General features: G+C 33.4%; 2 protein-coding genes across 4 annotated transcripts in view; one reads left to right on the forward strand and one right to left on the reverse strand.

Moving 5' to 3' along the window:
* Positions 1–642, reverse strand: part of LOC115454561 (serine/threonine-protein kinase tousled-like 2) — a 46,139-nt gene extending 45,497 nt beyond the window's left edge. Inside the window, exon 1 of one of the 2 annotated variants that reach the window (XM_037439769.1) lies at positions 219–642. The gene's annotated coding sequence lies outside the window, so the exon portion shown is untranslated. The remainder of the gene's footprint in view (positions 1–218) is intronic. The other variant, XM_037439771.1, reaches the window with a different exon arrangement.
* Positions 643–1,229: 587 nt separating this feature from the next.
* On the forward strand, positions 1,230–8,617 carry LOC115454775 (late secretory pathway protein AVL9 homolog). Of its 2 annotated transcripts, none has more exons than XM_030183493.2 (8): positions 1,230–1,468; positions 3,087–3,284; positions 3,742–3,958; positions 4,478–4,667; positions 4,954–5,663; positions 5,757–5,940; positions 6,443–6,609; positions 7,098–8,617. In XM_030183493.2, the coding sequence occupies exons 1-8, from the start codon at positions 1,400–1,402 to the stop codon at positions 7,277–7,279; spliced, it is 1,917 nt and encodes a 638-aa protein (XP_030039353.1). In that variant the 5' UTR covers positions 1,230–1,399; the 3' UTR covers positions 7,280–8,617. The 2 variants fall into 2 exon arrangements, with proteins under 2 accessions (XP_030039353.1, XP_037295406.1); XM_037439509.1 differs by having other exon boundaries at positions 1,231–1,468; positions 6,443–6,527.
* The last annotated feature ends 3,441 nt before the right edge of the window (positions 8,618–12,058 follow it).

The following is a 12,058-nucleotide window of genomic DNA, read 5'->3' on the forward strand; positions in this document are numbered from 1 at the left end:
TGTAATAGACATTGGACATGTAAATTCGTGAAACTTCAATAGTACTCCCAAAAGAATTTATAATACTTATTTTTAATTTATGGCAGATTGAGTATTATGACAGTAAACGATTATGAAAATGAAGATTTAAATTAATATTGTTGTAAAAATAACTATAACATAGTAGCCAACAAGGCACAAATATTTATAAAATAAATGTAAATAAAAAGTAGTCTAACCTTAGACACGATATAATATCCAATCATGGTCTAAAGCGGAGAACAATATAAGATACAGTCGTAATAGTCACAAAAAACAATAAACACTATCTAATAATCTCTTGATCACAGTACACCGAAACGAAAGTTATCACAATTTCTAAGTTTTTCAGCACCAAAGTACGAAAATGGCGACTAAATATTTATTGTTATAAATTTGTCCGTTTATATAATTTTCACCGATATGAAATAAATCACATCACAAGTCAAGAAATAAAAGTTATTAGTCACTGGATATTACAATAACCAACGAACAAAAGATCACAAAATTTGTGATATGTGGACAAAAATAAAAACAACTGTGGAAAATCGCCTTATTGTTTTTTTTTTGTGATAATTCGCAACCATAGTCCATATGTAACCATAGATATTATTTATCTTTTTGTCTTCAAGGTCTTCATTCAAATTCACATAAAACCCACATTTCCGTCAGTTGTACCGCCTTGAAGATAGTTAGCCGTCTATCGTGGTCCGTAATTGTCTATGATACTCATGTAAGCTTCGATTTTAGAAGAATGACACTATGTTACTGATTCACTGATAAATACAAAGATTATTTTACATTATTTTGCATTTAATTTGAAAACCGCTCAAATATATTTGTAATAAATACAGTGTTTTTATGTGTGAATGAATCAATGGTGAACATTTCAGTAAACATACGAAATTTCAGAAAAAGTTTACGGTTATCAACTTATTACTCTCTCCCACTCCATTTATTTCTCTAAAAATATCAAATTTATAATTGAATAGATACAGATAGAATTCCATGCTATTAGGCTGGGCTTATACATCCGTTTTTTCCGATTCTCAGTTCAGAATCGAAATATTTCTGAATATAAACAACGTACGAGGTGGTCATCATCAGTTTATAGTTTCATAATTTCATCCGGATGTATAAGCTCCACCTTAGTTTAGTACATAGTAATTTTTATTAGAATATTACTTACTCTATGGTACTTGTCTCTGCATAGTACATACCAATACAATGCATACATAGAGAATAATAAAGTGACGTTTTTATTATTCACAAATGTCAGTAAACCTTAAATTGTTGTTTGTGCAAATGAGAAATGTATAAAGTAATAATTATTTCAATGTTAAGTACGTCTGTATAGAAATGGAATGTGAATAAAGTCAACATGGCTTTTATAAATGAACCAGTGCTCAATATTATAGTGGTAGGATTCCATCATAAAAAGGGCTGCCAGGTAAGTAGGCGTCACAACTTTCGTCAATCGATAATGTTTCGCCAAATCATCCAAAAGATATTCTATTTACTTTAATAAGGAAAGTAGTCTATAAGGATTTTTATGAATAATATTATTCCGTAAATACTAATTTATACACCACGCGTGAGATATTAATGGTTTATATATGTCCTAAAAATATTGATATATATTTGTGGAATGTTTTCTGCAAAATTATCCAATTCAATGTAGATATGCCTGTAATCGTAATTTCCTATGAACAATGAGTAAAGAGTTAACACCAACAAATGTGTAACATGTAAAGTATGCCTTCTGGCGATCGGTGAACACATATATGCGTCAAGAGTATTGTTCTCTTATAAGAAACATATTGGAGGTGAGGATTAAGAAAGTATGGAAACCAAAACTATATTTTTTGTCATGTTTATTGTTGATTATTGATACTTGCACATTGAAATCCGAAAAATGTATTGTTAGTATTTAGATAAAACTATTTGAATATCATTGTCTATTTCAGCTGCCAAACAGCTTAAGAAAATTAGTCAGTTTAATATCTTTGCCATTGAGGCTTATATGACTTGTTTATATTTCAATGTGAATCTGCAAATATGCTGCTTACCACCTGGCAAATGGATTGCTTGTCTAGATATTCAGCTGTAACATTATATGTCATGTTTATAACACATTTTTGTATTTACCAAATACATTCTAGGAGTAGTCTGTTACAGTGGCCTAGGTATGATGGGTTTGTTTTGCAATTGGCCAATACTTTGTGTGTGATTGTCTTGACAGATTTCTTAGGATTACATTCCTTACAGGGGGTTGATGGCAGTTCACAGATACAAGCATTGATTTCATATATACTGTAGACTGATTTTTTTAAAATCTAAGAATGTCTCTGTTATCATACAAGGTTTTGTTCTAGCTATTAAAGTCCACAAATGACTGTAGTGATCCATAACATCTGGGAGACACCAGTATCTAAAATTTAAAAAAAAAAAATAAAAAAATAAAAAAATCAATTACTTCCATGTGTGCATGTATTTGAATGTAGTTTATGTGTTTATCCAGGACATGGTCTATATGTGTGCCAAATTTTCTCTAAATCTGTTTTGCAGTTTTACTGTTTATGAGTCTCATTTTAAAACATCCACAATTTATAAACTTTTACATTCATATTATTAGAATATAATTTATAAATAAATATACAAATTATGTACTTTGAGAGCACAAGATATCTTGAAATAATTCAAATAATTAATATTGATAAACTGATTGTCCATAACCAAGAGTAACACAAGGTCTGAATTTTGAATTACAAAGCACTGGATAGACATATGTGTATTTAAATTTTAAAGTTATAAGTAAATTATATTAAGTATTTATAATTTATAAGTTTTTATATAGTGTTGGTAACATATTATAGTATCCTTCATACTCTTTTATTTACTGTTTTCCATTGAAGTCTCTTACTGGCCATCATAAAAAGCCATTATTTTATGATATCTATGATGTAAAGTTACTGTATTTTGTGTAACATAAGCCGTGTTGTATATGAAATACTGTTTTGTCCTTGTTATATAAATAATGGTTTATAAATATGTTTTTAAAATTTCAGGTGGAGCACTGTTATCCAGAACTAATACCAGGCCGTCCTACAGAACTCCCTGCAGCATGGAGACATTTACCAGCATTGGCATTACCTGACGGCTCCCACAATTACCATTCAGATACTATATTTTTTAATCTTCCTGGCCTGACTGATCCACCACACACAGTTTATGGAATATCATGTTTCCGTCAAATACCTGTGGAGGTATGTATATTATGCAAGGCAGACAGAAACTGTGATGATAACTATATATTGATATTGCCAATAAGGTCTGGTCAGTAACAATATTTTGTTAAACTACATATTAAAAAAAAAACAAAGATTCTTGCTATTTTTTTTTTTCAAAATATTACCCTTCAGCCATTGAGTCAAAACATAAAGCTAAGGTGACTTGGATTACAATCATGGATAATATAGTAGTTTGTGATCTAAACTTAAGTTATGTATTTAGTTTTTATTTGAAAATACTAAATCACCAATACTATTTTAATATATGTTTTTCCACATACTTTTTATTACTGTTACCTATTTTTGAATACGAAAAATTAATTTCCCTAAATAAATTGTCAATTCTAAAAGCACTTTGTATTTTGCTGTAAATTGTTCCACCTTGGGCTTATATATAAAGTTATATTATGGTTATGTGATTATTGTTTTACAGCAAGTAATACAAAAGACAGAGGACATGACTAGAAGCTCGGTCCAGAAGAGTGTGTGCGTGATATGTCGCGCGCCGCTGTTTGGCCGCCTCGCTGTCAAGATGGAGCTTGTGGTGCGTGCGTGGTTCCTGCAGGGAGACTTCTCCCAAACCAAGCTGCTTGAAGATGCATATAAACATTTGAACAGCTGCCCCGTGCAGATGGACCAGGCTTTGGAAGGTCAGTTTTGTATATGTTAATCAATCCTTGAAAACATTGTCAACAGATATTCGAACAGTGCTATTTTTATTGATGACATTATATGTTTTGATGATCATGAAATAGGTAAGATAAACTTAAAATCCTTTCTGTTGTTTTTTCTTTACAGCACTAAGATGGTATACAAACCCATAAGTGATGCTTAACTTAATGATATCTCATATATTAATACATGTCAATGTAATGTAAAACACACAAGCTACTAACTTTTGGCAAAAAATGCATTAAATACCTGCCCAAAAGTTGGATTGTGACCGCGGCTAAACCCTATTCCATGTATCCTGCAATATGACATATCTATTTTCCAATGAATGTAGAATCTAGATTGGCCCTCAATATAGTAAAATACAATAACAGACTCGCAACTGATTAATTTGTTGTAATAAACAGCTTATCAGTTAACATTAATGGGCTTATTGTGTTTGTGACTTTATAATCGTATTTTGGTGTCAGTCTAACAAAATATTATGTTTACTAAAGGTTTGTCAGTCCAGCGCTTGGTTGAAGGCTGGAGACATAAAGCGTTGCTGCTTTTCAAGCTTCTGTTGTTGAGGCGAAAGGTGTTGATTTACGGAGCGCCCGCAGGAACCCTGTCCGCCGCCCTTCTGACGCTTGTGTCTTTGTTACCCCGCTGTGTAGAATATGGCCTTTCGAAAGCAGCTAATATAGTGTAAGTATGTGACTTTAAATTAAGATAGTATTGTACCTATTAATTATTTATTTGCAAAACAAAGAAGATTTTTTAGTCACATAAATATATAAATAGTACCATAATTCAACATATTACACAAGTATATACATATAGCAGCCCGCTCGCTACGGCTTTATACAATCATTATTAATTATTAATTATATGATATTACGACCTGGCACTTGTAACATAACCTTACTGAATGAGCCAGAAAAAAACATAATTATTTCGCACCAAACAACTAGACATATTTTATTTGCTACAGATTATCAAGACCTTTATCTCCCATACCCGTTCCGGTAGAGCTGGACACATTAGATTCCGGAAACGATGTGTCCAACGACACGCTAGTAAATGGCACAAGTCAGTTAGAAGAACTGTCCCCCAAGGAAACCGGAAACATGCTAGAAGAGAAAGACAGGGTTAGTCGACAGAGTTTTGATGAGACTATCCTTACTGATGTTGTGGACAGGCAAGATTTGTCAGTGGGCAGGGAAAAGTGTCACAGTATTGGTGAGAAATATAAGTCACAAAAGTCCATCAGTGAAGCACAACAAAGTCCCACCATGGCGAGAGACATGAGTGTAGATGGTCTACACAATTTGACTAGTCAGGTAGATCAAGCGGAGTGCGGTTTCCCCTTACCCTTATTTGAGGAAGGCTATCTCTGCTTACCTTATTTGTCGTTACAATATTTAGATCTGCTGTCGGACTCTGCCGTGCAAGGATTTGTGGTAGGGGCTTCTAATGTACTATTCAAACAAAAGAGACAGTTGTTTGACGTTCTTGTGGAGTTGAATGAAATGCGGATAGAAACGGGCGACATGTTGCTGAGGAGACAACTGGCGCTTGGCACAGAGGACCTTCGCTTCGCCGACCACATCGTGCGCCACGGCTCGACGCAGGGCGACGCGTGGATACGTGACCAGTTTACTAGTTATCTAATTTATCTTTTAAGGACGTCTCTTTTGCCAGGTAATTCGCGTGTAATACAATACAAATCTTACCGTAATATATTTTTATGCTATGTGTGCATTTGATGCTCAAGTTGTAATTATTTTTTTACAGATGGTAGTCGAGAAATTGACTCGTATAATGCTCAATTTATGTCTGCTTTTAAAGCTACACCAGCGTACGAAAATTGGTTGAAGAATACGAATAATGGAGACATTGAAACGTTTATGAACCTCATACCCATGCATCCTTTTTCTGGTCAGTTGTCTGTGGCGGATATGAAGTTAAAGTTTGCACAGTGAGTAATATCCCTGGATTTAAATAATAGTATCATAAATGCCATCGTATTTTTATGAACAGTTTTGAGAATTGTAAAATAACATTTATAATTCATGTACTCATGTATCATTCTGGATATGAACAGTTTGCTCTTCCCGTTTTTTGGGAGTGTATTCTTGTAAATAGCATGCAAACAACATCTGGGATAGTATATCATACTGACTTTGTAGAGACTAGATGGAGTTTTTATGTTTTTTGTAGTTTTTGCCCTGCCTATTATTAGAATCAAATCCAAAGGCTCATAGTTTAGGATTCTTTCATTTCATTTCTATCTGTGGTGTTTTACAAGTTGGCACTCTAGTTGTAAACGTCTTTATATTTGACGTGAAAATACCTACTTAGTTATTTATTTTTTCTGCTATGGATGGAAATGGACAACCAAGTCGTCCCTATCTTTATAATTTATTTTGGTGAGAGTGAGTCGGGGTTACATTGAGATGTGTGTTGTGTCGTGTGTGCAGCACGATGTCGACGACGGAGGGCGGGCGCAAGGTGACGGCGGCGGTGGCGAGCACGGGGCGCGCGGTGGCGACGACGTCGCGCGCGGTGGGCGGCGCGCTGTCGCAGGCGCGCGGCGCGCTCTCGGGCTGGTGGAGCGCGCTCACCGCGCCGCCGCCCGTCGCGCACGGTGACGCACTCATACTGCTTTACATTACTCGATCCACTTTGCACAAGCTATCTACCGAAACACATTTCTAACGTGAACATTTTAAAGCTCGCACAACTTGCACCAAGTGAATGTGTGTACAGTTATTGAAACATTCTTGCGCAATATATTGCTGCCTGAATTGACTACTCTATGCTTAGTTAAATATGGCTGCTTCCGAAAAGGGGACTCGTGACTAATGTTGGTGATTAGGAATCAAAAAATACTTATGGAATATTCATTTATAATGTTGCTTACAAATGCAACTCAAACACGTCAGATCCTCTCAAATGAGGCATGAAACACGATACCGAGGTTCATGTTGTGTCATAATTATGTAAAATACACATGTAAAATACTATTCGTACACGCGCATTGGTCAACGCATATACAGAAAACAATTTTCATGTTTTGTAATATTAGACCAAAAAAAAGATTCTCCAATTAATTAAATATTGTTCAATTAATAGGCGAAGATACATCGACTGCCCATTCGGACGTGGACGAGGCGGAGGACACGGCGGAGGAGGCGGACGCCGCGCCGCGACCTCTGGACGACAACAGGAACTCGGAGCGCGCCGTGATGCCCGAGCCGCCCGACAAGGCCATAGACGAGAACAACGCCAACCTTAGCAAAATAACAGTTGTTTAATGTTAACGTGTGATAGTTACTTAGTCCTATCGTTGCGACTCGAGGCTGTTTGTTAGTTCATCTTGATTGTGCGCTTCCATCAAGCAAACAATCATTGTACATATTTATTTAATTATCTCGACAGCCAAACACCTACATGAATTTAATATGAGATTAGATATTGTTATTGATTTGTGATCACTATTACTCATAGGCACAAGATAGCTTAATAACGAATATCGGTTTGCTTAAACGTATTCTATTTAGTATGTGTAGATTATTTTATAATCATTACATACCCTTCCTATTGTGATATTTATTAAATTATTGAATGAATGTAATTAATGAAATGAGTGATGCTATGGTTGACTTTGGAAGAAGCATTTGGCGAACAGTAAAAAAAATTTGCTTGGAAAATAAAGAATGCCGACATTACATGTGTCCTTTGCAAGGTTTTGTATTGTTCATATTATTATGTCTGGCGTGTGTTGATTGGCACCTATTTATTGTTTTGCACGTTGTTCATTCTCATGTATTGCTAAGCTAATGTGTATTTATATCTTTAATATGTAAATATCAGTAACTGTTGGAGTCTATACAATTTGTGATCTCTAAAATTAGTTTGTTGTTGATATTATTGTATAGATGCTATCAAACAACTTGGCCGGGTAAGCGGGGCTAGAGCCGCAGGCAAAGCTAGCCTGTGCGCTTAGAATTTGGCGAAATAAAACACCACGCAGTGTCGTTTTATTAGGATTAGTTGAGAAGCTAACACGTGACGGCCGCATTGGTATCACGATCAATCACAAATATCTAAACTACATGACATCGACATGAGTCGCGTTTTTTTTTCGCCATTCTAAGGGAGCTGATCGACTAATTGTTCGGTTACTTCGTCGCACCGCGCGTGCGTTTCCCCGCGGACGTCTACAGTGGATGGGTAGAGTTGATTGATAGCATTTATAATAAATACCTTTAGGTTCTCATGTGTACGCGTAAGAGTATAGCGGTCCATTGACTATAATTCATTCGCCGTGGTCATTCCTATGTTTTTTAACGACATGATTCTCGTATATTGTATTAATTATTCGACCGATACTTTAAAAGAGTACGCACATTATATATTTTAGTGACACAACATCGAACTGTTCCTTCCAGGCAGATGTTCGCCTCATGTATCTATCGCACTAAATCTCATTATCTTTTATTTAATATTAATCTTGTCAATAAAAGTATATGTACTTAGTTTTGAAATCCAGTTTCGTACGAAAAAAATATGTAAACGCTGTTATGTGTTATAGAGTAGGAGAAAATAATAAAAAAAAACAATAAATATTTTGTTTTGAATTATTTTATAAATATTTTTTATATTTTATTTTTTATAACATCATAATATCGACGCTGGAAAGCAAACACGTAGTAACCCGCAAAACTAAAATTGTTCACCAGAGCAGAAAAACTAAAATTTTTTTCTAAAAAAATTAATAACTTGCGTTTTTATAGTCCTAGAGTCGCCGTTTTTGGACTCTATATTTATATTTTGTGCTTAATAAGTTGTATTAAACGCCATCAACCTAAAGGTTGTTTAAAAATATTTTGCGGGTTACGACATTTGTAAATATTTTTCAATCCATTGAAACGTAGTAAATGAAGAGAGTAAATGTATGGAACGATGCAAATCGCACTTTTTTAGGGAGAGCATACATGTAGTAACCAACGTTGCTTTAAGCAACATAACTTAGAAAAACGTTATAATAAATAAAATCTGTAAATATTTTGCAATCAGTATGTAGTAAATGGCATTATTTTCGGTATCCTGAAAGAGTCAATTGTTTTAAAAGTAAATCTTTTAAAGTGGGTTTGCTAATTAAACTGCTGTAAGAGACAATAAAAAAAGGTTACTTCTACTTTTGAAATGTTTATTTAATACAACCAAAATGTATTTTTAGCAAAATGTTCTGCTTTGGATTTTTTTAATATTTGCGCCACAGATCGACCACTTGCCATCGACAAAACAACTCAGTTAGTTTTATTGGTAAAAAAAAAAACTTTACAACTACACACTGTAATATATTACTTAACAAAATTAACACTGCTCATTTGTATATATAAAAAAACTAAGTTTCTCTTTAGAAACCACATAAAACCATTTAATGCAGGTAAATATTCATTACTTTCTATCCTAGAATCAGATTAAAGCACTCTTTAACTTTTGCATTGGTCTTGAAATCTAAATATTCTTTTGCGTACATATCTTTTGGAATTATAAGTTTTTCAACCTTTTTTTAATTGAATATTTATTTTGGCAAATTTTCTGCGGTAGTAATTCAATGGCAAAGGGGTAGATCGTGTACAAAATTTTTGCTTTTTAATTACATCCTCAGATGTTTGTTGTAACCTCCAGCCCTTAGTCATCCATCTTTTCTTGCAATACCGTCGATCATATTGTATCTAGAGTATAAAGCATAAATCTTTGCGTAATTTCTAACTTGGCAATCGGAAACTTTTGGCATGCTTTACATCTATCTTCACCTTCATTTATGTAAAAATTCTTATGTTTGACTTCTATTAGATGTAGCATTTTTACTTGGTCATTTGAGTGACCTTCTATTACCACATTGAGCTAATCAATCTATTCTTCTTTGGTAGCTGTTCAAATCACAAAAAAAAAAAAAAATATTAACACGTCGTTCTTCTGAAGCGTTACCTCAGTTGTTACCACACTACTTTTGACTGTTTCACCCATTTTTGTTAATATGTCAATCTCCTTTCTTTTTCTTTTCGCTATTCTCTTTTATAATTTCATGCTTTGATTTGGATTTCTCTAATGGCAGTCGGTGAACTCTTTTACATTCTTGTTCTGTTTCTTTTTCAGTCTCTTATTGTAAAACAAGAAAAAGCTAATGTTCCACATAAAAACTTTGCAGAACTTTATTGATTAATGAAATAATTATATTCTTATCACAATAAAATTCATTAAATTATCTTTATTTGAACTGTTTTCTTCAGGATCACTTGAAGAAGAAGTTGATTGATTATTTTCTATTCAATCACAGACTTGAATATTTTCAGAGTTATCGTCAACAAAATCTAGTTAAGATTCTTCAAAGTTTATTTTTTTTATCGTCGATTAACAGCTTTTTAGCTTCTCATCTTCCCATTTACTAAAGTCTGAGACAGGGGCATGTCTTAATATATCATCGTTTGTGTCTAGAAACATTGGAATTTTTCTTTGATTCCGTTTAATCTTTTCTTTGTCATAACGTCTATATTTTCTAATTCTTTAAATATCTTTTTAATATTTGCCTGCTGCGTTATTTCTAAACGTAGATTCCAAAAATAAGTGTACGTTAAGTAAAAAATAATGGTTACTACTATTCTTTCGTTAGCATTTCTAACCTCAGCTCCAAAGTTACGTTCAATAATTACTCCTACTTCATATGATTCAAGTGTCGTCCAATTAGGACTATTATATTCAATTTCATTTGATTATATTGAACCAAATCCGTCAGGGAGAGATACTTTGAATAGACCTGACTTTTGTGGTTAAAATACAGCATCATGCTGTATGTACTAAATTTCTATTTTGATCTATAATTATACCCTTTCCTTCGAGACTATTTACTTATCTTAGATTTTTTCGTTGGTTTTTCATATTAAAAACCATCTCGTAAGGTCTCTCACCACCTTATTCGTTGTGCCACCATCTAAAAGAGTAATTTGTATATTTTAGCGACATTATCAGCTAAGATTTTGGAAAGAATAATTATTGTGTAATTAATTCTAAATAATTTCGGTAAAAATTATAATGCTTACGTAACAAAAATTGCACAAGTAATAAAAGTTCTAAAATAATAATATTGTACTTACTTGGCCTATACTCGATTTCGTTTTCTCGCTTACTATTTTTCAGTATAAAAATTCTCACTACAAATCGCCGTACATTTCCACTTCAAAACCCGCAATAAGACGTGGCGTAAGAATCAAAGGAATGTCTGCGGTGGCGCAGATCACAAGACATAAATCCGCAATGTGTTAAGCCTACAATCTTTAGTAGTGCTGTAAACCTAACTTACTTTTTAAATAGGATCCTTGTGAATACTGTAAAGGTCTCGACCAAAAAAACTGAATACCGTACAAAGCGTAGTAAACACTACCATTTAAAAACATATCGCCCACTAAATGATGTAAACTCAAATAAACAAAATTTACGAGGAGCAAAAATGTAGTAACCAGCATAAGATATGGAATTACTGATGATGTAAATAATAGATTTAATTTTTTTATAGAAAATGAATTGTCGTAAGTAACATAACAAAAAATATTAACAGTTTTTTTGTTACTTACAGCGTTTTGTGGTACAAAAAAAAGAAAAAAGAGGTAAATTTTAAAAATCCTATTTTTGTTATTATTAATCTTACAGTTACTTGAAAAAAACCATTCGACGTGTTTTAATTTTCTGATTCCAATGATGCAATAAAAAAAAAAATACCGTACATGTCAGTTACTACGTGTTTGCTTTCCAGCGTCGATATATTCCTTCCGAACAGTTTATATCGGTGCTCTCTATTCTAAATAGTGGTCTTTCTAATGGTGGTCTGTAAACTATAAATAGAAAGGGAGCAAATTTAAAAAATGTGCTAATAATATTTATCAAATGGTCATAACATGATCTTGCCAACATGATAACTCATTCTGTATGTTGACATATATAGATGTATGTCGCTCTTGATACATGCCTGTTCCATTAAGATGTGACACCTGAAGTCGCAATATTTTCTGTTTTTGTTAACTGATTAA

The sequence above is a fragment of the Manduca sexta genome, chromosome 17 (assembly GCF_014839805.1).
Source record: "Manduca sexta isolate Smith_Timp_Sample1 chromosome 17, JHU_Msex_v1.0, whole genome shotgun sequence".
Classification (NCBI taxonomy): domain Eukaryota; kingdom Metazoa; phylum Arthropoda; class Insecta; order Lepidoptera; family Sphingidae; genus Manduca; species Manduca sexta.

Bases quoted from the DNA above. Each gene is read 5' to 3' on its own strand.
- LOC115454775 (XM_030183493.2), top strand. From the start codon at position 1,400: ATGGCTTTTATAAATGAACCAGTGCTCAATATTATAGTGGTAGGATTC. The intron at 1,469-3,086 runs GTAAGTAGGCGT...TTAAAATTTCAG, and splicing joins ATCATAAAAAGGGCTGCCAG to GTGGAGCACTGTTATCCAGA. The intron at 5,664-5,756 runs GTAATTCGCGTG...ATTTTTTTACAG, and splicing joins AAGGACGTCTCTTTTGCCAG to ATGGTAGTCGAGAAATTGAC.